The sequence below is a fragment of the Lepisosteus oculatus genome, chromosome 6 (genome assembly GCF_040954835.1).
Source record: "Lepisosteus oculatus isolate fLepOcu1 chromosome 6, fLepOcu1.hap2, whole genome shotgun sequence".
NCBI classification, from domain to species: domain Eukaryota; kingdom Metazoa; phylum Chordata; class Actinopteri; order Semionotiformes; family Lepisosteidae; genus Lepisosteus; species Lepisosteus oculatus.
Genome location: NC_090701.1, coordinates 41544358 through 41571246, shown reverse-complemented (window position 1 = coordinate 41571246; position 26889 = coordinate 41544358). Strand labels below are relative to the sequence as shown.

The window sequence follows — 26889 nt, the reverse complement described above, 5'->3', positions numbered from 1 at the left end:
AGGGAGATGTGGGGCGCTGATTGAGAGAGAGAAAGGGGGATTGGGTGTCAACTCCAAGAGCGCAGAGGGCAGAGGGCGGGAGGGAGGGTGATTTTGAGGAAACCCAATCCCCTGTCTCCATGCGGCGCGATTAAAAAGCAGCACCTGGGAGAGACGGGAGGGTAGAGAGAGAGAGACAGAGGAGAGACTGCAGAGCCAGCCAGCGGGCTGTCAAACTTCACCAGACTGGGGAAGGAGGAGAGGAAGGGTGTGGGGCGACAGGGCTGAACAGTGCAGCACCGGGGCCAGCAGGGAAAGAGAGACACACAGAGGACCGGAGAGAGGAGAGGAGACACACAGAGGACAGGAGAGGAGGGGTACTGTAGAGAGGAGAGGAGGCTGTACAGTAGAGAGGAGAGGACATATACTATAGAGAGGAGAGCAGATTGAACAGAGGATAGGAGAGGAGGGTACTGTGGAGAAGAGAGGAGACACACAGAGGACAGGAGAGGAGGGTACTGTAGAGAGGAGAGGAGACACACAGAAGACAGGAGAGGAGGGGTGCTGTAGAGAGGAGAGGAGGGTACTGTAGAGAGGAGAGGAGGCTGTACAGTAGTACAGTAGAGAGGAGAAGAGGGTGTACAGTACAGGGGACAGGAGGTTGTACTGTAGAGAGGAGAGGATATATACTGTAGTGAGGTGAAGAGGAGGAGACGATCACACAGGAGTGTCCGGCCAGCGAGAGGAAGGAAACCGGAGAGAGCAGCGTCACTGAGAGGGAGGGAGGGAGTGGGAGAGGGGGAGGAGGCAGGGAGCTGTCCGCCTTCCACGAGCCTGCTCATCCCGGAGAGAGAGGGGGAGAGGAGGGAGAGGGAGGAGAGAAAGCGATGTTCATGCTCATTCGGGACGGGGCGTCCAGCAGTGGTGCAGCACCTTCTGTAGTGACGATGAACGTGCCCGAAGACCCCAAGAAATCCGCCAAACGGGTAGGAGCAGCGAAACCGGCGTGGTTTGAACACAAGGAGAGTAGCGAGTGTGCAGCGAGTGTGCAGTGTGTGCAGCGAGTGTGCAGCGAGTGTGCAGCGTGTGTGCAGCGTGTGTGCAGCGAGTGTGCAGCGTGTGTGCAGCGTGTGTGCAGCGTGTGCAGCGAGTGTGCAGCGTGTGTGCAGCGTGTGCAGCGAGTGTGCAGCGAGTGTGCAGCGTGTGTGCAGCGTGTGTGCAGCGTGTGCAGCGTGTGCAGCGAGTGTGCAGCGTGTGTGCAGTGTGGGCAGCGAGTGTGCAGCTTGTGTGCAGTGTGTGCAGCGAGTGTGCAGCGAGTGTGCAGCTTGTGTGCAGCGTGTGTGCAGCGTGTGCAGCGAGTGTGCAGCGTGTGTGCAGTGTGTGCAGCAAGTGTGCAGCAAGTGTGCAGCGAGTGCGCAGCGAGTGTGCAGTGTGGGCAGCGAGTGTGCAGCGAGTGTGCAGTGTGGGCAGCGAGTGTGCAGCGAGTGTGCAGCGAGTGTGCAGCGAGTGTGCAGCGTGGGCAGAGAGTGTGCAGCGAGTGCGCAGTGTGGGCAGAGAGTGTGCAGCAAGCATGCAGCATGTGTGCGTTGAACGGGCAGGGACCCACAGGTTTTTTCGGGAGTGCACAGCACACGGCTCACCCGGCTGCAAAGAACATGCCCGGGGCCCGTCTCTGACAGCGTCAGCGTCAACTTTGACCTGGTTTTTGGTGTATGAAAGTTTTACACGTTTCCTCACGGTCTAATATTCTGTAATAGTTTGTCCGTCAGCGTGTCTGTGTCAATCAGAGCCAGTCAATACGAGTGTCAGCCAGTGTGTTAGTCAGTGCATCAGCGTCAGTCAGTGTGTCAGAGTCAGTCAATCAGTATGATTCAATCTGTACGTCAGTCAGTGTGTTATTCAGTGGGTCAGTCGGGCTGTCGGTGTGTCAGTGTCAGGCAATACTGACTGAGTGACGTACAGTACTGACAGACACTGATACACTGAGTGACACTGACACACTGACTGAGTGACGTACAGTACTGACAGACACTGACACACTGTGTGACATTGACACACTGCCTGTCTGATACACTGACTGACATTGACACACTGCCTGTCTGATACACAGCCTGACACTGACACACTGCCTGTTTTATACACTGCCTGACACTGACACACTGCCTGTCTGATACACTGCCTGACACTGACACACTGCCTGTCTGATACACTGCCAGACACTGACACACTGCCTGTCTGATACACTGCCTGACACTGACACACTGCCTGTCTGATACACTGCCTGACACTGACACACTGCCAGACACTGACACACTGCCTGTCTGATACACTGCCTGACACTGACACACTGCCTGTCTGATACACTGCCTGACACTGACACACTGCCTGTTTTATACACTGCCAGACACTGACACACTGCCTGTCTGATACACTGCCTGACACTGACACACTGACTAAGTGACGTACAGTACTGTATATCACTCAGTCAGTGTGGCTGCCAGTCAGTGTGCCAGTGGCAGTGAGAAAGTTTGTCAGGCAGTATATTAGTCTGTGTCAGACAGTGTCTAAGTTACTGTGTCACTTTATCAGTCAAGCAATGTGTCAGTATGTAAGTCAGTGTGTCAGTGTCTCAGTGAGTGTGTCTGTCAGCGAGTCAGTGTATCACTCTGTCACCTTATCAGACAATGTGTCAGTCAGTGCGTATGTTAGTGTGTCAGTGTATCAGTCAGTCAGTGTGTTAGAGTATCAGTTGGTCAGCTTACCTGTCAGTGTGCCAGTCAGTGCATATGTAAGTGTGTCAATTATCAGTCAGTCAGTGCACCAGTCTGTAAGTTAATGTGTCAGTGTATCAGTCAGTGCACCAGTCTGTAAATTAATGTGGCAGTGTATCAGTAAGTTTATCTATCAGTGTGTCAATGTATCAGTCAGTCAGCGTCAGTCAATCAGTGTATCAGTCAGTAAAGTCACAGTTTCTGTGTATCAGTCACTCAGTGTCAGTCAATCAGTTTATAAGTCAGTGTATCGGTCAGTTAGTCAGAGAGTCAGTGTATCAGTCAATCACTGTATCTGTCAGTAAGACAGTGTGTCAGTGAATCAGTCAATCACTGTATCAGTCAGTAAGTCAGTGTGTCAGTGTACCAGACAGTCAGTATATCAGTCAGTACGTCAGTGTGTCCGTTTACCAGACAATCAGTTTATCAATCGGTAAGTCGGTGTGTACTGTATCAGTCAGTAAGTCAGTGTGTCCATGTACCAGACAGTCAGTATATCAGTCACTTGTCAGTGTATCAGTCAATCCGTGCATTGGTCAGTCAGTGGGTCAGTGTATCGGACAGACATTGCATCATTCAGACAAAACATCAGAGTATCAGGTAGACAGTGCTCAGTATATGTCATGCAGTGAGTCAATCAGTGTGTAAGTTAGTGTCAGTGTATCAGTCAGTAAGACAGTGTGCCAGTCTGTGAGTCTGTGTATCAGACAGTGTGTCAGTGCATCATTCAGTCAGTCTATCACAGAGGGTAAAATGTTGTCTTAAAACTGACACCAACAATCAGTGAATTGCCTGCTCAGTAATGGAACTAAACTACAGCCCAGCCTGCTTGTGTAAAAACACACGTGGCTGTCAGAAGTGGACTCCAAAATATGCATGTTATCATATACAAATATTATAATATAGACACAGCCAGGAACTGGTGCATATTCAGTTGCATGTTGAGTAATTCTATTGACAGTATATCAACTGAATACTCATAGAGTATCATTGCTTACACATTCTCTCTCAGTGCAGTGTTGATGTCCTGTAGTGTCCAGTCAGTCTGTCTGGACTTTATTAACCCCTCTCTCTCAGTGCAGTGTTAATGTCCTGTAGTGTCCAGTCAGTGTGCCTGGACTGTATTAACCCCTCTCTCTCAGTGCAGTGTTGATGTCCTGTAGTGTCCAGTCAGTGTGTCTGGACTGTATTAACCCCTCTCTCTCAGTGCAGTGTTAATGTCCTGTAGTGTCCAGTCAGTGTGTCTCTGAGTGCAGTGTTAATGTCCTGGAGTGTCCAGTCAGTGTGCCTGGACTGTATTAACCCCTCTCTCTCAGTGCAGTGTTAATGTCCTGTAGTGTCCAGTCAGTGTGTCTGGACTGTATTAACCCCTCTCTCTCAGTGCAGTGTTAATGTCCTGTAGTGTCCAGTCAGTGTGTCTGGACTGTATTAACCCCTCTCTCTCAGTGCAGTGTTAATGTCCTGTAGTGTCCAGTCAGTGTGTCTGGACTGTATTAACCCCTCTCTCTCAGTGCAGTGTTAATGTCCTGTAGTGTCCAGTCAGTGTGTCTGTACTGTATTAACCCCTCTCTCTCAGTGCAGTGTTAATGTCCTGGAGTGTCCAGTCAGTGTGTCTGGACTGTATTAACCCCTCTCTCTCAGTGCAGTGTTAATGTCCTGTAGTGTCCAGTCAGTGTGTGTTTAGTGTTTTAATTCCTTTGTCTCTCTCTCAGGTCCAGGCTTCAATCAGGAGGAAGGTGGAGAAGCAGAGGCGACAGGGCAGTGAAGGGGGTTCTGGGGGGGCTGGAGAGGTGGGGGGGAGCGCCCGGCTTCCCCAGGCCAAGTCTCATAGTCTGTCCCTGCCGGACAATGAGAAGGACAGCGAGCGCGAGGACAGCGAGGGTGAGGAGGAGGAGGAGGAGGAGGGCTGTGCCCGGGAGTGCGAGGAGGAGGTCGAGAGAGTGAGGGCAGAACTGCGGCCCATCGTGGACTCCGTGTTCGGACAGGTGAGAGTGTCGCTCGTCTGCAGGGGGGGGGGGGTCTGCACAGGAACAGGAAGAGCCCAGTGTCCCATGGATGAGTTATCTTCTGACCCCTGAGCAATTTCCTGGCTGCATCCCAGCAGTTACCTCTCTGCGTGGAACTGGCCTCTTCCTGATTCCTGTCCTGTGTCGTGCTGAGGTCTGTGCGGCTGTGCAGACCTGCTGCGGACTGTACTGTGCTCTGCTGCCCCGCGGGCTGTGCTCTGTGCTCTGCTGCCCTGCCCTTGCCAGTCTGTGCCTTTGTGCGGGTCGCGGTGTGTCAGTCCTGTGAGCATCACGCCAAGTGTACCTGGGCTCAGGGCACTCAGCGAGACACAGCAGGGGCGTGACGCCTCTGGGATCTGGACAGTGTAAGCACTGTGTCGCAGAGGAGGAGCGGGTGGCTCTGTGGGTGCTCAGAGACCGCGCGGAGCAAGAGGAGAGCTGCCCCAGTCACATCAGCCAGTGTAACAAAGCTCGTTGTGTCCCGCCACGCTGTGAGGCAGCCCTCTGGGAAACCGAGCGGCGCCAAACCTCCATCAGCGGGAGGCCTGGCCCTTTGGCTTAGAGGAGTTCAGCGCTGTTTCAGGATATCAGGCGTGGCCTGGAACCAGGCATTTCCTAGGAGACACAGTTTTGTTCGGACAGAGCAATGACATTAAGCCTAGCATCCGTGATGGTTCAAGAGGTCCTTTAAGTGCAGCTGAATTAACCCCCTAGGTGAAATTAAGTTTTAAAAAAAGGAATGAGGTATGTGTTTAATGAGTGTTTGTGCCACACTACATTATTGTAAAGCATATTATAGTATCCCGTGTTTGCTACAGTCTCTGTGTGGCTATGCTGTGATGCGTGCCTTGAGTGGGTGTGCAAGAGGAATGCAGAGAATCGACAACAGGAAACACAGAGGGTGGATACAACACCAGGCACAACACTAGTGGTATTGATTTCATATCATGTTCACTGGGAAGGCCATAACTGGAAACTACCTAAGAGCCAGTTAAGAACACCAGACAGGTCACAAATGACAGGAAGCAATTCGGCTCATCTTGCTGATTTGGTAATTAGTTGCTAATTGATTCAAGGATTTCATCTACCTGTTTCTTGAATGAAGCAACCCTTTTAAAACCTCTGTGTTAAATGCAGCTTCCACCTGTGTCCTCTGGTTCACTGTTCATTCTGCAGAAATTCTTTGGGTTGCCTATGTCAGTGCCTTTGAGGATTGTGAACACTTGTTTCCATAGTCTGCACTGCTCCCGACAGAAGAGATTCAGTTCCTCCAACCTGAGAGAGACAGAAATTCCTTTAAGTCGCGGAGTGCACCTGGCTGCATTGGTTTTGCAGCAGTGTTACCTGTCAAGTGCTCAGTGATGACGTGACCCTGATTCCTCAGGCTGAGTGTGAGGGGTGCAGAGAGGGCAGTGTGAGGGTGCAGTGTGAGGCTGCAGTGTGGACAGTGTGGGCAGGGTGGACAGTGTGGGCAGTGTGAGGGTGCAGTGTGGACAGTGTGGACAGTGTGGACAGTGTGGGCAGTGTGAGGGTGCATTGTGGGCAGTGTGAGGGTGCAGTGTGGACAGTGTGAGGGTGCAGTGTGGGCAGTGTGAGGGTGCAGTGTGGGCAGTGTGGACAGTGTGAGGGTGCAGTGTGGACAGTGTGAGGCTGCAGTGTGGGCAGTGTGAGGCTGCAGTGTGGACAGTGTGAGGGTGCAGTGTGGCAGTGTGAGTGTGCAGTGTGGCAGTGTGAGTGTGCAGTGTGGCAGTGTGAGTGTGCAGAGAGGGCTGTGTGAGGGTGCAGTGTGGGCAGTGTGGGCAGTGTGAGGGCACAGTGTGGGTAGTGTGAGGGTGCAGTGTGGACAGTGAGAGGGTGCAGTGTGGACAGTGTGGGCAGTGTGAGGCTGCAGTGTGGCCAGTGAGAGGGTGCAGTGTGGCCAGTGAGAGGGTGCAGTGTGGCCAGTATGAGGGTGCAGTGTGGACAGTGTGGCCAGTGTGAGGGTGCAGTGTGGACAGTATGGGCAGTGTGAGGCTGCAGCATGGACAGTGTGGGCAGTGTGAGGCTGCAGTGTGGGGCTGCAGTGTGGACAGTGTGAGCAGTGTGAGGGTGCAGTGTGGACAGTGTGAGCAGTGTGAGGGTGCAGTGTGGACAGTGTGGGCAGTGTGAGCAGTGTTAGGGTGCAGTGTGGACAGTGTGAGGGTGCAGTGTGGACAGTGTGGGCAGTGTGAGCAGTGTGGGCAGTGTGAGGGTGCAGTGTGGACAGTGTGGGCAGTGTGAGCAGTGTGAGGGTGCAGTGTGAGCAGTGTGAGCAGTGTGAGCAGTGTGGACAGTGTGGACAGTGAGAGGCTACAGTGTGGGCAGTGTGAGGCTGCAGTGTGAGGCTGCAGCGTGGACAGTGTGGGCAGTGTGAGGCTGCAGTGTGGGGCTGCAGTGTGGACAGTGTGGGCAGTGTGAGCAGCGTGGACAGTGTGAGGGTGCAGTGTGGACAGTGTGGGCAGTGTGAGGGTGCAGTGTGGCAGTGTGAGGGTGCAGTGTGAGCAGTGTGGGCAGTGTGAGGGTGCAGTGTGGACAGTGTGAGCAGTGTGGACAGGGTGAGGGTGCAGTGTGGACAGTGTGAGGGTGCAGTGTGGACAGTGTGGGCAGTGTGAGCAGTGTGGACAGGGTGAGGGTGCAGTGTGGACAGTGTGGACAGTGTGAGCAGTGTGAGGGTGCAGTGTGGACAGTGTGAGGGTGCAGTGTGAGCAGTGTGGGCAGTGTGAGGGTGCAGTGTGGACAGTGTGAGGCTGCAGTGTGGACAGTGTGAGGGTGCAGTGTGGACAGTGTGAGGCTGCAGTGTGGACAGTGTGAGGGTGCAGTGTGGACAGTGTGAGGCTGCAGTGTGGGCAGTGTGAGGCTGCAGTGTGGACAGTGTGAGGGTGCAGTGTGGCAGTGTGAGTGTGCAGAGAGGGCTGTGTGAGGGTGCAGTGTGGGCAGTGTGGGCAGTGTGAGGGTGCAGTGTGGACAGTGAGAGGGTGCAGTGTGGCCAGTGAGAGGGTGCAGTGTGGCCAGTATGAGGGTGCAGTGTGGACAGTGTGGCCAGTGTGAGGGTGCAGTGTGGACAGTATGGGCAGTGTGAGGCTGCAGCATGGACAGTGTGGGCAGTGTGAGGCTGCAGTGTGGGGCTGCAGTGTGGACAGTGTGGGCAGTGTGAGGGTGCAGTGTGGACAGTGTGAGCAGTGTGAGGGTGCAGTGTGGACAGTGTGGGCAGTGTGAGCAGTGTGAGGGTGCAGTGTGAGCAGTGTGAGCAGTGTGGACAGTGTGGACAGTGAGAGGCTGCAGTGTGGGCAGTGTGAGGCTGCAGTGTGAGGCTGCAGCGTGGACAGTGTGGGCAGTGTGAGGCTGCAGTGTGGGGCTGCAGTGTGGACAGTGTGGGCAGTGTGAGCAGCGTGGACAGTGTGAGGGTGCAGTGTGGACAGTGTGGACAGTGTGGGCAGTGTGAGGGTGCAGTGTGGCAGTGTGAGGGTGCAGTGTGAGCAGTGTGGGCAGTGTGAGGGTGCAGTGTGGACAGTGTGAGGGTGCAGTGTGGACAGTGTGGGCAGTGTGAGGGTGCAGTGTTGACAGTGTGGGCAGTGTGAGCAGTGTGGACAGGGTGAGGGTGCAGTGTGGACAGTGTGAGCAGTGTGAGGGTGCAGTGTGGACAGTGTGAGGGTGCAGTGTGAGCAGTGTGGGCAGTGTGAGGGTGCAGTGTGGGCAGTGTGGGCAGTGTGAGGGTGCAGTGTGGACAGTGTGGGCAGTGTGAGCAGTGTGAGCAGTGTGAGGGTGCAGTGTGGACAGTGTGAGCAGTGTGGACAGGGTGAGGGTGCAGTGTGGACAGTGTGAGGGTGCAGTGTGGACAGTGTGGGCAGTGTGAGCAGTGTGGGCAGTGTGAGGGTGCAGTGTGGACAGTGTGAGCAGTGTGGACAGGGTGAGGGTGCAGTGTGGACAGTGTGAGGGTGCAGTGTGGACAGTGTGAGCAGTGTGGACAGGGCGAGGGTGCAGTGTGGACAGTGTGAGGGTGCAGTGTGGACAGTGTGGGCAGTGTGAGCAGTGTGGACAGGGTGAGGGTGCAGTGTGGACAGTGTGGACAGTGTGAGCAGTGTGAGGGTGCAGTGTGGGCTTATAACACTTATAACTTCAGACTAGGAACTCCAAATATTTCCATTCAATTATCACTGTACACAGGACGTTTTATAATGACTTACAAAAAACACTTTTTGAAATTGAATTTTTCTTTCAATTTATTTTTTTGATGCTCTGTAATCAGTTTAAAGTCTTTGTGCAGTCACCATAACAAATCTCTTTTGTAATTTGCTCTCATTTTGGAGTGACTCTTAAAGTCAAGGGCAAAAATGAAAACATTAAGTACAACAGCTTATTTGCTTATGAAAACCTGTGCACAGTGATTGAAGAGACACTGTAGCTACACCAGACTCCTTTATAGAAGCTTGTGCGTAGTGATTGAAGAGACACTGTAGCTACACCAGATGTGTCTTGTACTGCTACTACTGTACCTGTGTACAGGTCTAATTCAGTGTTTTATACTGGTATTACCTGTGTACAGATATAATCTAGTGTCCTGCTGTGGCTTTATGCGTGTTGAAGTATAATCTAGTGTTTTGTAGTGCTACTACTTGTGTACAAGTATAATCCAGTGTTTTATACTGGTAGTACCTGTGTACAGGTATAATCTAATGTTTTATATTGGTATAACCTGTGTAGAGGTATAATCCAGTATCTTATACTGGTATTACCTGTATACAGGTATAATCCAGTGTTTTGTACTGGTATTACCTGTGTGTAGGTATAATCTAGTGTATTGTACTGTTATTACCTGTGTGTAGGTATAATCCAGTGTCCTACTGTGGCCTTACGGTGTACAGTTGTAACCTAGAGTCTTACACCAACGTTGTCTAACACTGGTATTGTTGGTACACACTGACTCTATACATCATTACAATGGACACAGTACACTGCCATCCTATTCTTCTCTACAGTAATGAAACTTTTACTGTGGTGCATGACTCCTCTCGTATATAGTTACCGCACAGCGTTAGCGATATTGTGAGAAGACGGCTCTCTACTGCCATTGCTGATCTCTTAATTGCTCCAGATGTGATGCATTTTTAACGAGCCTGAATTATTCACGACGCTGAGGATGTCATTAAAGAACGAGGCTTGCAAATGGTAGGAGGGCTTTGGGCCCTTCACTCTGCTCACTGAATTGCTAGCAGCACCTGGATCCTAACTGCACAGCTGGTGTTCCAGACACCCACAACTCTCTGTGTAAAGAGGTCCCCAGGAGCTCTTCTGCGTTGATGACTGAAAGACTGTGTTTCCTCTTTGGGTGGCGTCCAGCCAGCTGTCATCACAGCAGCGGGAGTAGTTTGTCAGATTCTCCCTCTGAACGTAAAGTTAAGTGTTGTCACCTTCACGTTTCAAATGCTGCGTGTCTTGGGGCTGCGTGCCAGTAGGCTTCTTCAGACTAAACAGTAAAACATGAATCACACTACAGGTGTACAAACTAGACAGAAATGCTTTTAAAACTTAAAGGTCCTGCTCTCAGCTGTACGTGCAATTTTCAGTAGTTTCCAGCCACCCCTGAATAGCAATACTGAGGCGATGGGTTTGCAGTAGATTATACTTCAAAAGTGTGTTTAGAAAAGATACAGCTGTGACGCAGGCGGGTCTCCAGGGTCTTTGGAGATTCCTAGGGTTGTATCTGCCTCTGCTGACCATTTTGGGGAACAGTAAAAATGACCACCAGCAGCGAAGTCGGAGAGCTTTACAGACAGCAGAGAACTGTCTCCCTCTACTGGCCATAAACGTTCACTTCATCCAGTGTGCAGCAGGAGAGAAACGTCCAAGAGAGAAACTCAGCTGGTTTCCAATTCAGAAGAGGCCAAAGGAAGAGGGCAGGAGACTCATTAGGTTTCCGATGGATGAATTTGGAAACATCAAAGATATGCATAAAACAAGAGAGTCCAGTGAAGAAATGTAATTAAACATCAGAAAGGCACATGCAGAAAACTTACTTCTGAAAAAATATTAAAACACTAATAAAACACTTAATGCATTTCACGGCAATGCAGAGGTGACAATACTGTGCAATGATAACCAACAGCGTACTGAGAGAAGAAAAATTAATACAGTCCAGACACACTGACTGGACACTACAGGACATTAACACTGCACTGAGAGAGAGGGGTTAATACAGTCCAGACACACTGACTGGACACTACAGTACATTAACACTGCCCTGAGAGAGAGGGGTTAATACAGTCCAGACACACTGACTGGACACTACAGGACATTAACCCCGCACTGACAGAGGGGGGTTAATACAGTACAGACACACTAAACTGCACTGAGAGAGAAGCTTTTGAGAATGCTAAGCAGGAGACACAGACGATGAGATGATTAAAACACACTGATTGAACATGATTCTGAGTGATTAATTCAGGGACACTGAGATTGAAGAAAAATACCGACCGAGGTGAGAGAGCAGAATGAGACAGGATAATGGGAATGTGGAGAATGAGAGAGAAAAAAAAGATTGTGTTGTCATTTCCCTGTTTCTGTATACTAATACATTTCACTGGGCTCTGCAGCAGTGTTCTATTAAAGCTGCATGTAACAGTAATCCCTGAAGATTCTCTGATCAGCACAGTGTGGACACTCAGCACTACACACACACTGAACCAGGCTCCACTCTGACTGAACCACACACACTGAACCAGGCCCCACTCTAACTGGACCACACACACTGAACCAGGCTCCACTCTGACTGAACCACACACACTGAACCAGGCCCCACTCTAACTGGACCACACACTGAACCAGGCTCCACTCTGACTGAACCACACACACTGAACCAGGCCCCACTCTTACTGGACCACACACACTGATCCAGGCCCCACTCTAACTGGACCACACACACTGAACCAGGCTCCACTCTGACTGGACCACATGCACACACTGAACCAGGCTCCACACTGACTGAACCACACACAGTGAACCAGGCCCCACTCTAACTGGACCACACACACTTAACCAGGCTCCACTCTGACTGAACCACACACACTGAACCAGGCCCCACTCTAACTGGACCACACACACTGAACCAGGCTCCACTCTAACTGGACCACACACACACTGAACCAAGCTCCACTCTGACTGAACCACACACAATGAACCAGGCCCCACTCTGACTGAACCACACACACTGAACCAGGCTCCACTCTGACTGAACCACACACACTGAACCAGGCCCCACTCTTACTGGACCACACACACTGATCCAGGCCCCACTCTGACTGAACCACACACAATGAACCAGGCTCTACTCTAACTGGACCACACACACTGAACCAGGCTCCACTCTGACTGGACCACATGCACACACTGAACCAGGCTCCACACTGACTGAACCACACACACTGAACCAGGCTTCACTCTGACTGGACCACATGCACACACTGAACCAGGCTCCACACTGACTGAACCACACACACTGAACCAGGATCCACTCTGACTGAACCACACACAGAACCAGGCTCCACTCTGACTGGATCACACACACTGAACCAAGCTCTACTCTGACTGAACCACACACACTGAACCAGGCTCCACTCTGACTGGACCACATGCACACACTGATCCAGGCTCCACACTGACTGAACCACACACTGAACCAGGCTCAACTCTGACTGAACCACACACACTGAACCAGGCTCCACTCTAACTGGATCACACACACTGAACCAGGCTCTACTCTGACCGCTCCACACACACTGAACCAGGCTCCTCTCTGACTGGACCACACACACTGAACCAGGCTCCACACTTCCTGAACCACACACTGAACCAGACTCCACTCTGACTGGACCACACACACTGAACCAGGCTCCACACTGACTGGACCACACAGACTGAACCAAGCTCTACTGTGACTGCTCCACACACACTGAACCAGGCTCCACTCTGACTGGTCCACAAACACTGAACCAGGCTCCACACTTCCTGAACCACACACTGAACCAGGCTCCACACTGACTGAAACAAACACAATGAACCAGGCTCTACCCTAACTGAACCACACACACTGAACCAGGCTCCACACTTACTGAACCACACACACTGAACCAGGCTCCACTCTGACTGAACCACACAGACTGAACCAGGCTCCACACTGACTGAACCACACACACTGAACCAGGCTCCACTCTGACTGAACCATGCACAGTGAACCAGGCTCCACACTGACTGAACCACGCACACTGAACCAGGTTTCACTCTGACTGAACCACACACACTGAACCAGGCTCCACTCTGACTGAACCACACACACTTAACCAGGCTCCATTCTGACTCCTCCACACACACTGAACCAAGCTCCACTCTAACTGGACCACACACACTGAACCAAGCTCCACTTTGACTGAACCACACACACTGAACAAGGCTCCACTCTGACTGAACCACACACACTGAACCAGGCTCCACTCTAACTGAACCAAACACACTGAACCAGGCTCCACTCTGACTGCTTCACACACACTGAACCAGGCTCCACACTGACTGAACACACACACACTGCTCCACACTGACTGAACACACACACTGAAACACACACACTGCTTCACACTGAGTGAACCACAGACACTGAACAACACACCCTATTGGTGCTATTTGGCTGTGTCTCTGTTCAATGGTATTGGTGCTGTTTGACTGACTGGTTAGTTTAGGTTTAATTTTGCTATTTGTTTGTCACAACAGTAGTACAGTATAATTGTTCTCTACGTTACAGTGAAGTTCTCTCAGCACTCCACATTTCTGCCCTCTTCTTATCTCTATTTCTCTCTCTTTTCTGGCTCCCTGTTTCCCTGACTTATAATCTTCTTTCGGGTCGTGTTTCTCTGAAGATCTTGCAGAAACAGATGTGCAGATGAATTAGTTGCCAATGTGTGAAAGAGCCAGGTTTCCTGAATGTCCTTCTATGTTTCTTCATGTTAAAGATATTCTGAAGTTCTTCCTCTGCCTCTTCTCTGCCTCTCTCACATCACATCTCCAAAATTACTTGCTTATATCAGGAAGTACTTTTAAAATTGAGAACGGGAGGCACTAATTTACACAAAGTGTGGTGGGGGTGTGGAACAAGCTGCACAGCCATATTGTTGAAGCTGATAGCCTGGCTTCGAAACAGCTGGATGAGATTTAAAAAATCAATTAATTACTTGAACGGCCCCCTTTCATCTGTAACCTGTCTTGTGTTCTTATATTCTTATCCTTCACTCCCTTCCAGCTTTTTTCCCACCCTTCACTCTCTGCCTCTCTCCCTCCATCCCATTCCCACTTTCCCTGCATCCTTCTCTCTCTCCTCCCCTCCCTGCTTCCTCACTCTTTCTCTCCATCTCCCTGTCTCCATTTAATCCGAAAGGCAAGGGATTAAAAAGGCCTCTGGTTATTCTCCACACTAATTCTCTCTCTCTCCCTCTCAGACTAGTCATTTGCTCAGTTTGATGGAGAGAGAGTGAGAGTGAGCGAGAGGGATGAGATTAAAGTCAGGAGAAAAATTGGGGATAGAGAGAGAGAGAAAGAGAGAGAGAGAGAGATGCTGACAACACACTGCATCTGCAAAACAGCACAGCACTATCTTCCTGAAGGAATACCACCCCATGTAGAATAATCGTTGAAGTGATTATTACATTTACTAAGATTATTTTTCTGTCCCTGAGTAGGATGGCTTCAGGATAGACTGACTCACGGCTCTCATTCTTCCGTCTTCGGGATTTTCCATTTTTCTGTTCAGAGATAGCTTCCGTTTCGCGACTGATCCTCAACTTCAGACTGGGAACTGGAGTTTTCCAGTTGCCTTGCTGGTGCTGTTCTTGGTGTCATTTCTGCTGCCACCCTCACTAGAACCAGAACCGCGGTTAGCTGGGAAGATGCGCTCCGAGCGTGACGTCTGGGAGTCGCTGTAATCCCAGCTGGAGCGAGTGCGCAGGGGAGGTATGGGGAACTGCACAAAGCCCTCCATGAGGAGCAGGATCAAGAAGGTAAGGCCTGGCTCTGGGTGCTGGCTGTGGGTGCTGTTGAACAGCTGGGCCCTGCCTTCCCCCTCAGAATGGGGGTGAGAGGGTGTGTGTGACTGCTCATGGACTGTCTGCTGTAGACCCCTCGTCCAGCAAGAGCCTCTCTCCTCCCATCCCTCCCTCTGTCTCTCTCTCTCTCTCTCTCTCTCCATCCCTCGCTTCCTCTGACTCCCACCCTCCATCCCTCTGTCCATCTCTCTTCCTCCATTCCTTCTTCCGTCTCCCATCCTCTGTCCCTTCTTCTGTATCAGTATTGTAATCAGGATCTGTATCAGTGTCAGGGAACAGTATCAATATTGAAATCAGTATCAGTGTCAATGGAGGTGACAGTATCAGTATTGGTGTCAGTATATCTATCAGTGTCAGTAGAGGTGTCAGTATTAGTATTGTAATCAGTATCAGTGTTTGTGGAGGTGACAGTATTGTAATAAGTATCAGTGGCAGTGGAGGTGACAGTATCAGTACTGAATAAGTATCAGTGTCAGTGGAGGTGACAGTATCAGTATTGGTGTCAGTATATCTATCAGTGTCAGTAGAGGTGTCAGTATTAGTATTGTAATCAGTATCAGTGTTTGTGGAGGTGACAGTATTGTAATAAGTATCAGTGGCAGTGGAGGTGACAGTATCAGTACTGAATAAGTATCAGTGTCAGTGGAGGTGACAGTATCAGTACTGAATAAGTGTTGGTGGAGGTGACAGTATCAGTATTGTAATCAGTATGAGTGTCAGTGGAGGTGCCAGTATTAGTATCGGTGTCAGTATCTCTATTAGTGTCAGTAGAGGTGACTGTATTAGTATTGTAATAAGTAGCAGTGTGATTGGAGGAGACATTATTAGTATCGTAATCAGTATCAGTGTCAGTGGAGGTGACAGTATCATTATTGGTGTCAGTATCTCTATTAGTGTCAGTATTGTTGTCAGCATTTATTAGTACTTTTTTTTACTCATTTACTCAATATTTTAGGCAGCAACACAATCAATAATTCAGTAAATCCATTAGTCAGTCAGTGTGTGAGTAATTGAAAAACAGTTTCCGACGAGTATGATCAATAGCCAGTAATGACCTTCCTTTGAGGGAGTGTGACAGTAACACAGTGTTTCTCCAATGCCACTGAATTTCTGTTGCTGTCACAATATTTTCTGCTCTCTGTGCCACTGAACAGTGCGTCCAGATTGTGACACACTGAGGTCTATCAGAGAGAGCAGACCCCCTATTCCACTGATCCCTGAGAGGAGATGGCCAGATAATCTCCCCCAGCTTTCGAAGAGAAGCCTCTTAAATTCATTGGTTGTGTTGTTATTGTACTTGTCAGTCAGAAAATGTTAGTATTTCTTGTAAGGCTTGTAATCACCAAATCTGCTTGGCTCACCGATGCCACTCTTGCACATGTGGTTAGACGGCCACGTGACATGCCTGCCTTTTACTGCAGAGGACGGTAAGGAGTTTGTAAAAGAGGAGAGAATGCAACATGGCTCATTCAGCACTGAGCCTGCTGTGGAAGGTGATGTCATCCCCTTGGCAGGAGGCCTGGCCCTTTGACATAAGGGATATCTGTGCTGCAGCATAATCTGAGCAGCATAGCCGTACCTGTCATGCCAGCTTCTCTCTGACAAGCCACAAGCATCAGAGCCATGTGCAGTTTCTGTAGCAATATAGGAAAGCTTGCACCTATTGCAGATGACATACTATAGATATAGATATCATGATGGGCTCTTGCACAGACAGCACTACAAAATCACATTGGGCTCATTTCATATGACCAAGGTCATCTAAACTAACTAAAACTCATGCAACAAACTGCCCAGCCATGTTGTTGAAACCGATACCCTGGCTTCTTTCGAGACACGGCTGGATGAGACCCTCAGCTCAATTAACTGCTAACGACCAAACAGACCAGATGGATGGAATTACCTCCTTGCGTTTCTCACCTTTTCTATGTGCTCATGTTCTGAATACGTACTGTTCGCTGAATGCAGGCAGTCAGATGCAGTGAGCCCTGTAGCTCTGGGAAAGCAGTACAGCATATCTTACAGTATGTAGTCAGGGTCTTATTGGTTTCTAGTTAAACTGACAGTGTCTGATTGGCTAATTTCCAGGTTAGATTTATTTGGTTGACCAGTCTTGTGAGGGGGGCTGTGCTTGGTTTGCTAGTTTGGACACCTGATGTAGCTGATTGGCTGGTCTTGTGAGGGGGGCTGTGCTTGGTTTGCTAGTTTGGACGCCTGATGTAGCTGATTGGCTGGCCTTGTGAGGGGGGCTGTGCTTGGTTTTCTAGTTTGGACACCTGATGTAGCTGATTGGCTGGTCTTGTGAGGGGGGCTGTGCTTGGATTGCTAGTTTGGACGCCTTATGTAGCTGATTGGCTGGCCTTGTGAGGGGGGCTGTGCTTGGTTTGCTAGTTTGGATGCCTGATGTAGCTGATTGGCTGGCCTTTTGAGGGGGGCTGTGCTTGGTTTGCTAGTTTGGACGCCTGATGTAGCTGATTGGCTGGCCTTGTGAGGGGGGCTGTGCTTGGTTTTCTAGTTTGGACACCTGATGTAACTGATTGGCTGGCCTTGTGAGGGGGGCTGTGCTTGGTTTGCTAGTTTGGATGCCTGATGTAGCTGATTGGCTGGCCTTTTGAGGGGGGCTGTGCTTGGTTTGCTAGTTTGGACGCCTGATGTAGCTGATTGGCTGGCCTTGTGAGGGGAGCTGTGCTTGGTTTGCTAGTTTGGACGCCTGATGTAGCTGATTGGCTGGTCTTGTGAGGGGGGCTGTGCTTGGTTTGCTAGTTTGGACGCCTGAGGTAGCTGATTGGCTGGCCTTGTGAGGGAGGCTGTGTTAGATTGACTGCTCTGGGATGGAAAGGACCTGAGAAGAGTGTGTCTGCAGGTGTGTGTGTAGTTTTGAGTGCTGTGCGAAAATCAGACAGGTCGGGGAAGGATTGGTTGTGTTGGTTAGGGGTTATGGGATCAGAGCGGCGTTTGCGCTGCGAGAAGAGGCCTGCATGTGACACTATTGGCCGTATGAAGGTGGAGTGTGTGTTGGGTTTCGGGGAGTGGGGGTGGCGGGGGGACATGTCTCTGGTCCTGTGCTGCCGGGTAATTGGCTGGTTCCCTGCTGGCAAAGGGGGCGGTCACTCTGGAGGCGGGCGGAGCCCTGGCCGCTGCTGTGCTGGGCGGAGTGGCGGTAGGCCGGGAGAGGGCCGAGCCGGCCGAGGGGGCAGCTCCGGAGGATTCTGGCAGCGAGCGGGAGTTCACGGAGCCGCTGTGCGCGCTGGTCCAGAACTGCACCATGCTGCACAACATCGTGGGGCCCGCCTGCATCTTCCTGAGACAGGGCTTTGCGCAGTCCCAGCTCGTACGTACAAACAAAGCACAGCACGGTGGAACGTGCACCATCGGACCATCGTGGCACGTGCAGTCATCGCGTCATGGCACGTCAAGTTATTGCATCATCGCCTCATAGTATGTGAAGTAATTGCATCATCACATCATTACATGTGATGTTATTGCATCATCACATCATAGCACTGCAGTCATCGCATCATCGCCTTGTAGCAGGCAGGCTGACATGATAAGTTAGCCAAAGCCCTGCAAAACTCACCTCCTGCTTTTCATTCTGAAATCTCATGTTGTCAACAAAGTAGCTCAATTGTGAATGATTCTTGGAGTAACTGTCTCTTTAAAAAGTAACGCTGTTGTTTGAAGTGTGTCCTCTGCTTAAGGGACCTGTAAAGACATGGATAAATACTCATTTATAGGCACTCTCCATTCCCCAGGTCGGGGTCTGTAAGGTGCTGCTCCATGTTGAAATGGATGATTTGAGTTGCACCTGGGGCAGGACCTGAACTCTAGAACCTGGGACAGGTGGCAATCAGCTCTTAGCATGCTCTCAATGGAAGATGAAGATGGAGAAACTTGTCTCACTCTCTCTATTTCTGCAAGATAGACTAGCACCGATGTGTCCACACCTGCTTTTCACCCATCCACTGATACAGGAAGAATATCTTTCGCTCCCTTCCTAACATCTGTGTCCTTATGATCAAGGGAATGGGATATGTCAACACTCCAGGAACAACACAAAGGACGTGCTTTTCTCTAAAAGCCCCGGCTGCCACAGTCTATCTCCTGCGTCATGACTAACCCTGAGATGTGCAGTCAGGCAACCCAAGCTCTCGCTGAGCCACGCTGGCCAAACCATGTGTTCTCACATACAAGAGCACAGGACACCCCCAGAAACCAGAGGGGAGTCATTTGGCCAATCCAGACCATTTTTGTAGTCGGTAGCCAACTGATCTCGGGCTCTCATCCAGCTGTTTCTTGAAGTCCGGGTATCGGCTTCAAAAACATGCCTGGATGACTTGTTCCACACTCCCACTACCCTTTGTGTAGAGAAGCACCCCCCCCCCCACTTCTCAGTTTTAAATACTATTCTCTGTAGTTTCCACTGGTGTCCTCGTGTGGTTCAAGGTTCACTCTTTCGGAAGGTGAACAAGGCAACAGGGTTGCCATGACAGGCAACAGGCACTGTGATGTGTCACCTGTCTTCGTCCAGTTTAAACTGGTTGGCGGATGTTAATTGCCATCAAGGATGGGCTGAGTGTGGAGGGTGGGAATGTATTAAGTGAAATAATTATCTGTGGTGTATTAGTTCAGGTGGGTAGCTGCGTCAGCATGCGTAGGCTGCAAAGGACCAAGTAATAGGTTTATTCTACGCTGAAAAGAGAAGAAAAAAAACATAATGTTTCAGCTGTGGAGCCTGCTTCAGGTGTGAGCTGAAGAAGGCTCCACAGCCGAAACTTTGTGTTTTCTATCTTCTGTTTTCAGCATGGAATAAATCTATTACTTGTTCCGAATTATCTGTGTGTTGCCAATATTACAGGGTTTTCAATTAAAACAATGGCCATAAACTTACATTCCTTTCCTTCGTCAAAACAGCAGAGACACATGACGTAAACTAGTCCTTATAACTTTCTCCTTTTAACTTCTGACTCCCTTCTGACGGTTAATTCCACAATTTTCTGCATGCAATATTCTGACAGTCTTCCGTGTTCACAACAGGTCTAATCCATTGGCTTCAGCGGGTGAGAAAACAAACACCCAACTGTCTCCAGCAGTTAACAGTAGTAATTTTAGAAGAAACACTGCAGACACATCTGCACGTCACAAAGGGGCACACCTACCGGGTGTCTGAGGTAAAACGTGACAGAGCAGTCATGGCTATGCAATCTGCTGTCGGCTTTTTTCCCTGGTGCCTACTCTGTGCTCAACTCGTGCTGTCTTACAGCTTGTCCCCCAGGACCAGCCTGCCCACAATGGGAGATACAACCTCCTCTTCCTCTGCTCCAAAACTGAGGGGGCAGAGTCTCAGGGCTTCTAAGCCTCAGTTTAAAACCCGGCCGGTGGAGGCACGTTTTTTATTGTAACGGGCGTTACTGAGTTTCCGAGATTAAGAATAAGTGTGTTTTCGGGACCCCAGCCTGTCCTGCTCCAGCCCCTGGGCCGCTCGGTCTGTCCCACCTGAAGAAGCGTCTCTCTGCACCGGCGAGCCCTGCTCTCTCCCGCTGTTCCCGTGTTGTAAAAAGCCACCCCTGCTGCCGCTGGTGCCAGGCAGACAGATGGACGCCCAGACGTACAAACAGCGTCTTTTCTCTGCCCTCGCTTTGGCACAGATGGCGCAGGGTTCCCTTCTTTGGGCTTTCCGGCCAGGATTTAAATGCGCTTAGTGTGCAGAGTGCTGTCCGGGCCAGGGGAAATCTGTCGTGTTATTTTTCATAATCTCCTCATCTGGAAAAGCAGGGCCTGTTGTTACACTAATCGTGACTCTGTTCCTCCTGCCGTGAGATTAGCGTCCCCGCCAGGCCCAGCCTGCTGATGTGCATGAGAGGATGCGAGCTGGTCACCAGGACCTCCTCTGAAACAAACATGGAGGAAAGAACAGGTGAAACAGAGAACAAGAGGCACTTCTTTACACAAAGGGTGGTAGGAGTGTGGAACAAGCTACTCAGCCAAGGTGTTCAAAACTGATACTCTGATATTTTTCAAGAAAAAGCTGGATGAGATCTTCCAGTAAGGACTGTATAAGCATGTTTTTACTCAAAGGGTGGCGGTAGTGTGGAACAAGCTGCCCAGCCATGTTGTTGGAGCCTCAGCTCCATTAACTACTAAGGCCCAAACGGCTTGGGTGAGCTAGATGGCCTGGTCTCATTTGTGCCCCATCCTGCACTCTCATGTTCAGTGTCTCACGGGTGTCCAGTCTGAGCAGGGCTTCTGTCACTCCTGAGTCTTTACATTCTTCTGCCGAGTCTGGTCCAGTGTGCAGACACTGTTCTGAGAGGTGTCGTGTGTGTCACCATGTGCCCCTCTACACAACACGTGTACACAGAATGTCTAAGGTCTGTTCTCTGTGTGTGTGTTTGGCAGTCTGTCCTATTCAAGCCTGAATCTTCCTGAATCCTGCTGTCGCCTGACAGGCCTGAGGAATAATCCCGGTCCTCCTGATGACCCATGACCTTTCGCTGTGTCATAGTCCGTGATGAGGATGAAAACACAAACGTGTGTGCTGCTATGCTCAGCAGGTTGCCTGTGCTCTGCTGTCTCTCCCCCCTCCCCCAGTGTGTCTGTGGGAAAGCTGTGTTCTCTCACTGTTTCTACTGCTTGTGTTCACTGCATGGAGAAACAGGACCCCGGAGCCGGGAAGCATGCTGGGACACCGAATGGGAGCAAGAGGAACGCAGGGACAACAGACCGCCCCGGGCTGAAGCGGCTGTTGCCCATGGAGCCCCTGCTCCCTGCTCCTATGCTGAACTCCTGCAGGAGAGACAGCAGAGCAATATGAGCCCATCGATGCATTATCCTGCCAGTTACTGTATTTACATGTCATGGCCTGACAGCTGTGTGCAAGTCCATAAGACACACGTCTGGACCAGCAGGGGGAGTGTGTGTTGGACCCAGTGCTGTCTCTGCATGTTTACAAAACACACACACGACAGTGTGAGCGCGTGTGTCTGAGTGGGGGTACAGAGCACAGTACAGCGCAGCAGATCTTGGGGAGACCATGTGCGTGTGTCAGTGCTTATCAGTAGTGAGCTACGGGGAAGGGCAGTATGACCTGGAGCAGTGTGCTCACAGCTCGCTCTGTGACATGAGTCAGTCTGCTGGAGCTGCACACTGATTCTCTCCTTGTGTCTCCTGTGTGTCTCTGCAACTCACTGGAACAAAAACTACCACAGGATAGGGACCTTCGACCTGAGGAAATAGAAGGTATGACAATCATTTTAACAGCGACCATTTCGAGAATTTAACTGCCCCTCTCTCTCAGTGCAGTGTTAATGTCCTGTAGTGTCCAGTCAGTGTGTCTGGACTGTATTAACCCCTCTCTCTCAGTGCAGTGTTAATGTCCTGTAGTGTCCAGTCAGTGTGTCTGGACTGTATTAACCCCTCTCTCTCAGTGCAGTGTTCATGTCCTGTAGTGTCCAGTCAGTGTGTCTGGACTGTATTAACCCCTCTCTCTCAGTGCAGTGTTAATGTCCTGTAGTGTCCAGTCAGTGTGTCTGGACTGTATTAACCCCTCTCTCCCAGTGCAGTGTTAATGTCCTGTAGTGTCCAGTCAGTGTGTGTGGACTGTATTAACCCCTCTCTCTCAGTGCAGTGTTAATGTCCTGTAGTGTCCAGTCAGTGTGTCTGGACTGTATTAACCCCTCTCTCTCAGTGCAGTGTTAATGTCCTGGAGTGTCCAGTCAGTGTGTCTGGACTGTATTAACCCCTCTCTCTCACCTCTCCTGTGCTCAGAGCTGAAGGAGGCGTTTAAGGAGTTTGACAAGAACAAGGATGGCTACATCAGCTGTAAGGACCTGGGGGAGTGCATGAGGACGATGGGATACATGCCCACCGAGATGGAGCTGATTGAGCTCAGCCAGCAGATCTGTGAGTCACGCACCCTGAAACACAGACTAGAGCAAACACACGATGTCAAAGGGGCCAGGCAAATTCATCCCCAGAACAATAACACCGAGGCCCAGCAGAACACAAACTGAACAGTTTCGTTCAGCTCACCAGCTGTGTGTGGAGGAGAGCAGAGTGATGAAACCTGGACCAGGATACTGGGGTGACACCCCTACTCTCTTTGAGAGAGACTTTTTAATGAGATTTTTAATGACCACAAGGAGTCAGGACCACAGTTTTATGTCTTATCTAAAGGACGGCACCTTCTTACAAAATAGTGTCCCCATCACTATAATGGGGCATTAGGACCCACACAGACCGCAGGGTGAGCGCCCCCTTCTGGCCCCACTAACACCTCTTCCAGCAGCAGCCTTAGCTTTCCCAGGAGTCTCCCCTCCAGGTACTGACCAGGCTCCCTCCTGCTGAGCTCCAGGGGGCTCCAGGGGGCTGCCAGCTGGGATCTGCAGGGTGATATTTGCCAGAAGTACAGGCCCAGATTTTAGAAGAGAGAAAGTGAATCAGGAGCTCCAGGCACAGCTGGAGAAAGACATTAGAATCACCCAGCAGGAAGAATAATACATAACCTTTTAATCACCACAACAATAATAATGGAAGAGGAAAGAGACATGGTTTCCGGACACTGTGGGGAAACAATATACAGAAGCAGAGTGCTTGAGTACTCTAGAGGACAGGCGATCAGGTGTTCTAACACCCCAGTAGGATGTCATCTGTTATACTGTGTGTATGAATTCTGTGGCCAGTCCTGCTCACCCAAGCCAGGAGCGACATTACTATCTTCACAGAGCTCAGATGAGAGCTCCAGGTCTGGGCACTGACAGATACGCACAGGGCAGGGGAACTACATCTCTGCGGTCTAGAATAAAGGAGATTTAGAGGAGATTTGATCCCTGAATCTGAAACCCTCAGGGCAATAGCTGCTGTTATCCCAGGGGACTCTTCCACACTCAGAAGTGAAACAGGGACACAGGGTCGCAATCAGTGCACTGTCACCCACACCGATATACGCTGACAGATTATATGACTTTGTGGTGCTATTGGGGGGGAGCTGAATCCTATCAAATTTATTGTCTCCTCCACGTTTAGGACACTAGGCAGTGTCCAGGAGTCAGGAAAGGAGTCAGGGCGGAGCAGTGGCTCTGTGGCTAAGGATCTACGTCTGTGGCTTTAAGGTTGCTGGTTCGAATCCCATGGCTGGCAGAGGAATCCTACTCTGTTGGGCCCCTGAGCAAGGCCCTTAACCCCAGCTGCTCCAGGGGTGCTGTATAAATGGATGACCCTGCGCACTGACCCCAAGCTTCTCTCCCTGTCTGTGTGTCTCATGGAGAGCAAGCTGGGGTCTGTGAAAAGACGAATTCCTAATACAAGAAATTGTATATGGCCAATAAAGTGATCTGATCTTATCTTGTATGGCCAAAGATCCAAACAGTCCCAATGGCGGTACTCATCGGAAACTCATGCCAATTCTCCCTGAGCCATGGTCTCAGAAGATCGGTATTTAACAGTGACTGGCCCGTTCTCAGTGAGGTTTGACAGGACCCAGCACAGAACAGGCCTCCTGTCAAGACTGGGGACAAGGGGGAAGAGTCACAGAGAGGATGAAAGACAGGAGCCTGTTTGTACAAACTGTGAAGCCAGAAGCCGTCCAGCTAATCCGAGCCCTGGAAGAGCACTGGACTCTGAGCCCTATAGGCAGAGTACTTGTCTTGATTATCTGTGGAAAAACAGACTTCATCATGGATGGACCTATAGGCTAGAAGACATCTGTCCTAGTGGTGCATGGGCTTGAATAGGGAAATAGACTCCCATTTGGTTAATACTTTCTCTGTAGGGTGTGGTTCAGTCCTGATCATAATCTTTGTGTAAGAGGACACAGGTCCACCCCTCGCCTTGATGCTGCTGATGTCTTTTCCTTGTCTTCAGAAGACAGGAGACTGTCACTCGCAGAATGATTCTAGCCTTGAAACGCTGTGTGACTTACAGGCAATAAATACTTTTTTTTTATTTTAGATTACATGTATTAATAGTTTAAGTTTACCGGCTATTTCCTACTCTGTTTTCAGTGCGGAGATCGAGATACCGTGAGCTCTGTCTTCCCTGCCTGTAGGAGTGAAATTCTCTTTAAACTTTATAATGCGCTTGAACAGCAAGCTGATGTCAGGACCCAATACTGACACCAGCTTGCTAATGCTGCACTTTTATCATTTAAAGATCCCACTGTTTGGTACAATATCAACTACTGTGTAATTCTGTAAGGCGCTTTGAGTCTGACTGCGGAGGCATACTATAGCAAACAAGGACAGATGGACTGCTTGATATCAATAGAACCTGGATGAGCTGAAATAGAGTCTGAGCACATTACCATGCAGTCTAACAGGCTGGCATGCTGATACACTGCGACAAAGTCTAACAGAATGACATATAAACCCCGAGGAAGTAATACTGCTGATATGTTGCAGTTCAGGCTTTCTGTGGTGACACTCCAGGCAGTCTTACACTATACCCTACCCTCAATAAGGGGTTCACCACTACAGCTTCACCAGAATTGACTTCCCTCACACAAGAACAAACCCATGAAAACAACAGCTTGTCGTCAAAGATTGTTTTGATCTGATTCAAATTCCGTGTGCTGTGTCTTCCTCTCCCATAGGTGGCGGCAAAGTGGATTTTGAGGATTTTGTGGAGCTGATGGGTCCAAAGATGCTGGCAGAGACAGCAGACATGATCGGGGTGAAAGAGCTGAGAGATGCCTTCCGAGAGGTCAGTACAGGTGTGCTGTTATAACCCCTCTCTCTCAGGGCAGTGTTAATGTCCTGTAGTGTCCAGTCAGTGTGTCTGGACTGTATTAACCCCTCTCTCTCAGTGCAGTGTTAATGTCCTGTAGTGTCCAGTCAGTGTGTCTGGACTGTATTAACCCCTCTCTCTCAGTGCAGTGTTAATGTCCTGGAGTGTCCAGTCAGTGTGTCTGGACTGTATTAACCCCTCTCTCTCAGTGCAGTGTTAATGTCCTGTGGTGTCCAGTCAGTGTGTCTGGACTGTATTAACCCCTCTCTCTCAGTGCAGTGTTAATGTCCTGGCTGTCTCCTCTCTGTCAGTTTGACTCGAACGGTGATGGCCAGATCAGCACGGCGGAGCTGCGTGAAGCCATGAAGAAGCTCCTCGGGCAGCAGCTGAACCCCCGAGAGATCGACGAGATCCTGAGAGACGTGGACCTAAACGGCGACGGGCTGGTCGACTTCGAGGGTGAGATGGCGGGGGTGTGGGAGGCGGTGGGACACAAGAAGTGTTCGTGGTCCTGACCCGGAGAGGAAGAGTCACCCTGCTCTCTCTCCCCCCAGAGTTCGTCCGGATGATGTCACGCTGAGCAGAGCCCGCGGGAGGGACGGGAGCAGGAGGGGGACAGGAGACACACTCGGACAGGAGCGGATCACAGGGAAGAGGAGAAGACGGAGACAGGAGAAGGAGAGAGAGAGAGAGGGGCTCCCCCTGTGATCTCACCACCTGAATACATTTTTCTTCTTCTTGTGTATTTGAATTTTTTGTATTTTGCAGTTTGATAATGGATAAATCATGTCAAGGCCAGACCAACTACCGAAATCAAATCGGGTGAGCAACTGTACCCCCGTTTTACCAGGAGGGGTACACCAATAACAATACCAGGCACCCTAAAACTGACCACACTTGTGATAGTACAAGGTAGCAGTCCCTCTCTTCCGACACGAAGGGTACATGTGATGTACTGTATGTGGTGGTGTTGATGTTTGCTGTAACACATGCCCGTTGTCTACCAGTCCTTTGCCGTGAACAGAAACGTGGCGTTTTTACTGCGCTACTCCCGGCAGATCTGTAACGTTGCTGTTGTCCTGTATCCCGGGAATCCACCACTGGCAATTAGCTTCCCGCTCCGTTATCGACCTGCTGGCTAATTAGGATGTGAATTGACTGTGACGCTGTGAAACGTGGCCTCGTGCCGATTGCTCTGTTGTGCGTGGTTTCTCTGTTGAACACCCGTGTCTTTCAGTCCGGCCCTTGTGTCACTCTGTTCCTGACTCTGTACAACAATGTCAGCTCCAGCAATAAACTGCCTGTATGATAGGA

At 50.4% G+C, this 26889-nt stretch overlaps 1 protein-coding gene across 3 annotated transcripts; it reads left to right on the top strand.

Moving 5' to 3' along the window:
- Positions 1 to 121: 121 nt before the first annotated feature.
- Positions 122 to 26889, top strand: cabp2a (calcium binding protein 2a). 3 transcript variants are annotated; one of them, XM_069191304.1, is made up of 7 exons: positions 122 to 965; positions 4463 to 4735; positions 22062 to 22092; positions 22621 to 22755; positions 25442 to 25551; positions 25887 to 26034; positions 26130 to 26889. In XM_069191304.1, exons 1-7 carry the CDS (start codon positions 867 to 869, stop codon positions 26153 to 26155), a joined length of 822 nt encoding a protein of 273 aa, XP_069047405.1. In that variant the 5' UTR covers positions 122 to 866; the 3' UTR covers positions 26156 to 26889. The 3 variants fall into 3 exon arrangements, with proteins under 3 accessions (XP_069047405.1, XP_069047406.1, XP_069047407.1); XM_069191305.1 differs by lacking the exons at positions 122 to 965; positions 4463 to 4735 and adding exons at positions 14294 to 14811; positions 17957 to 18187; XM_069191306.1 differs by lacking the exons at positions 122 to 965; positions 4463 to 4735 and adding an exon at positions 14306 to 14811.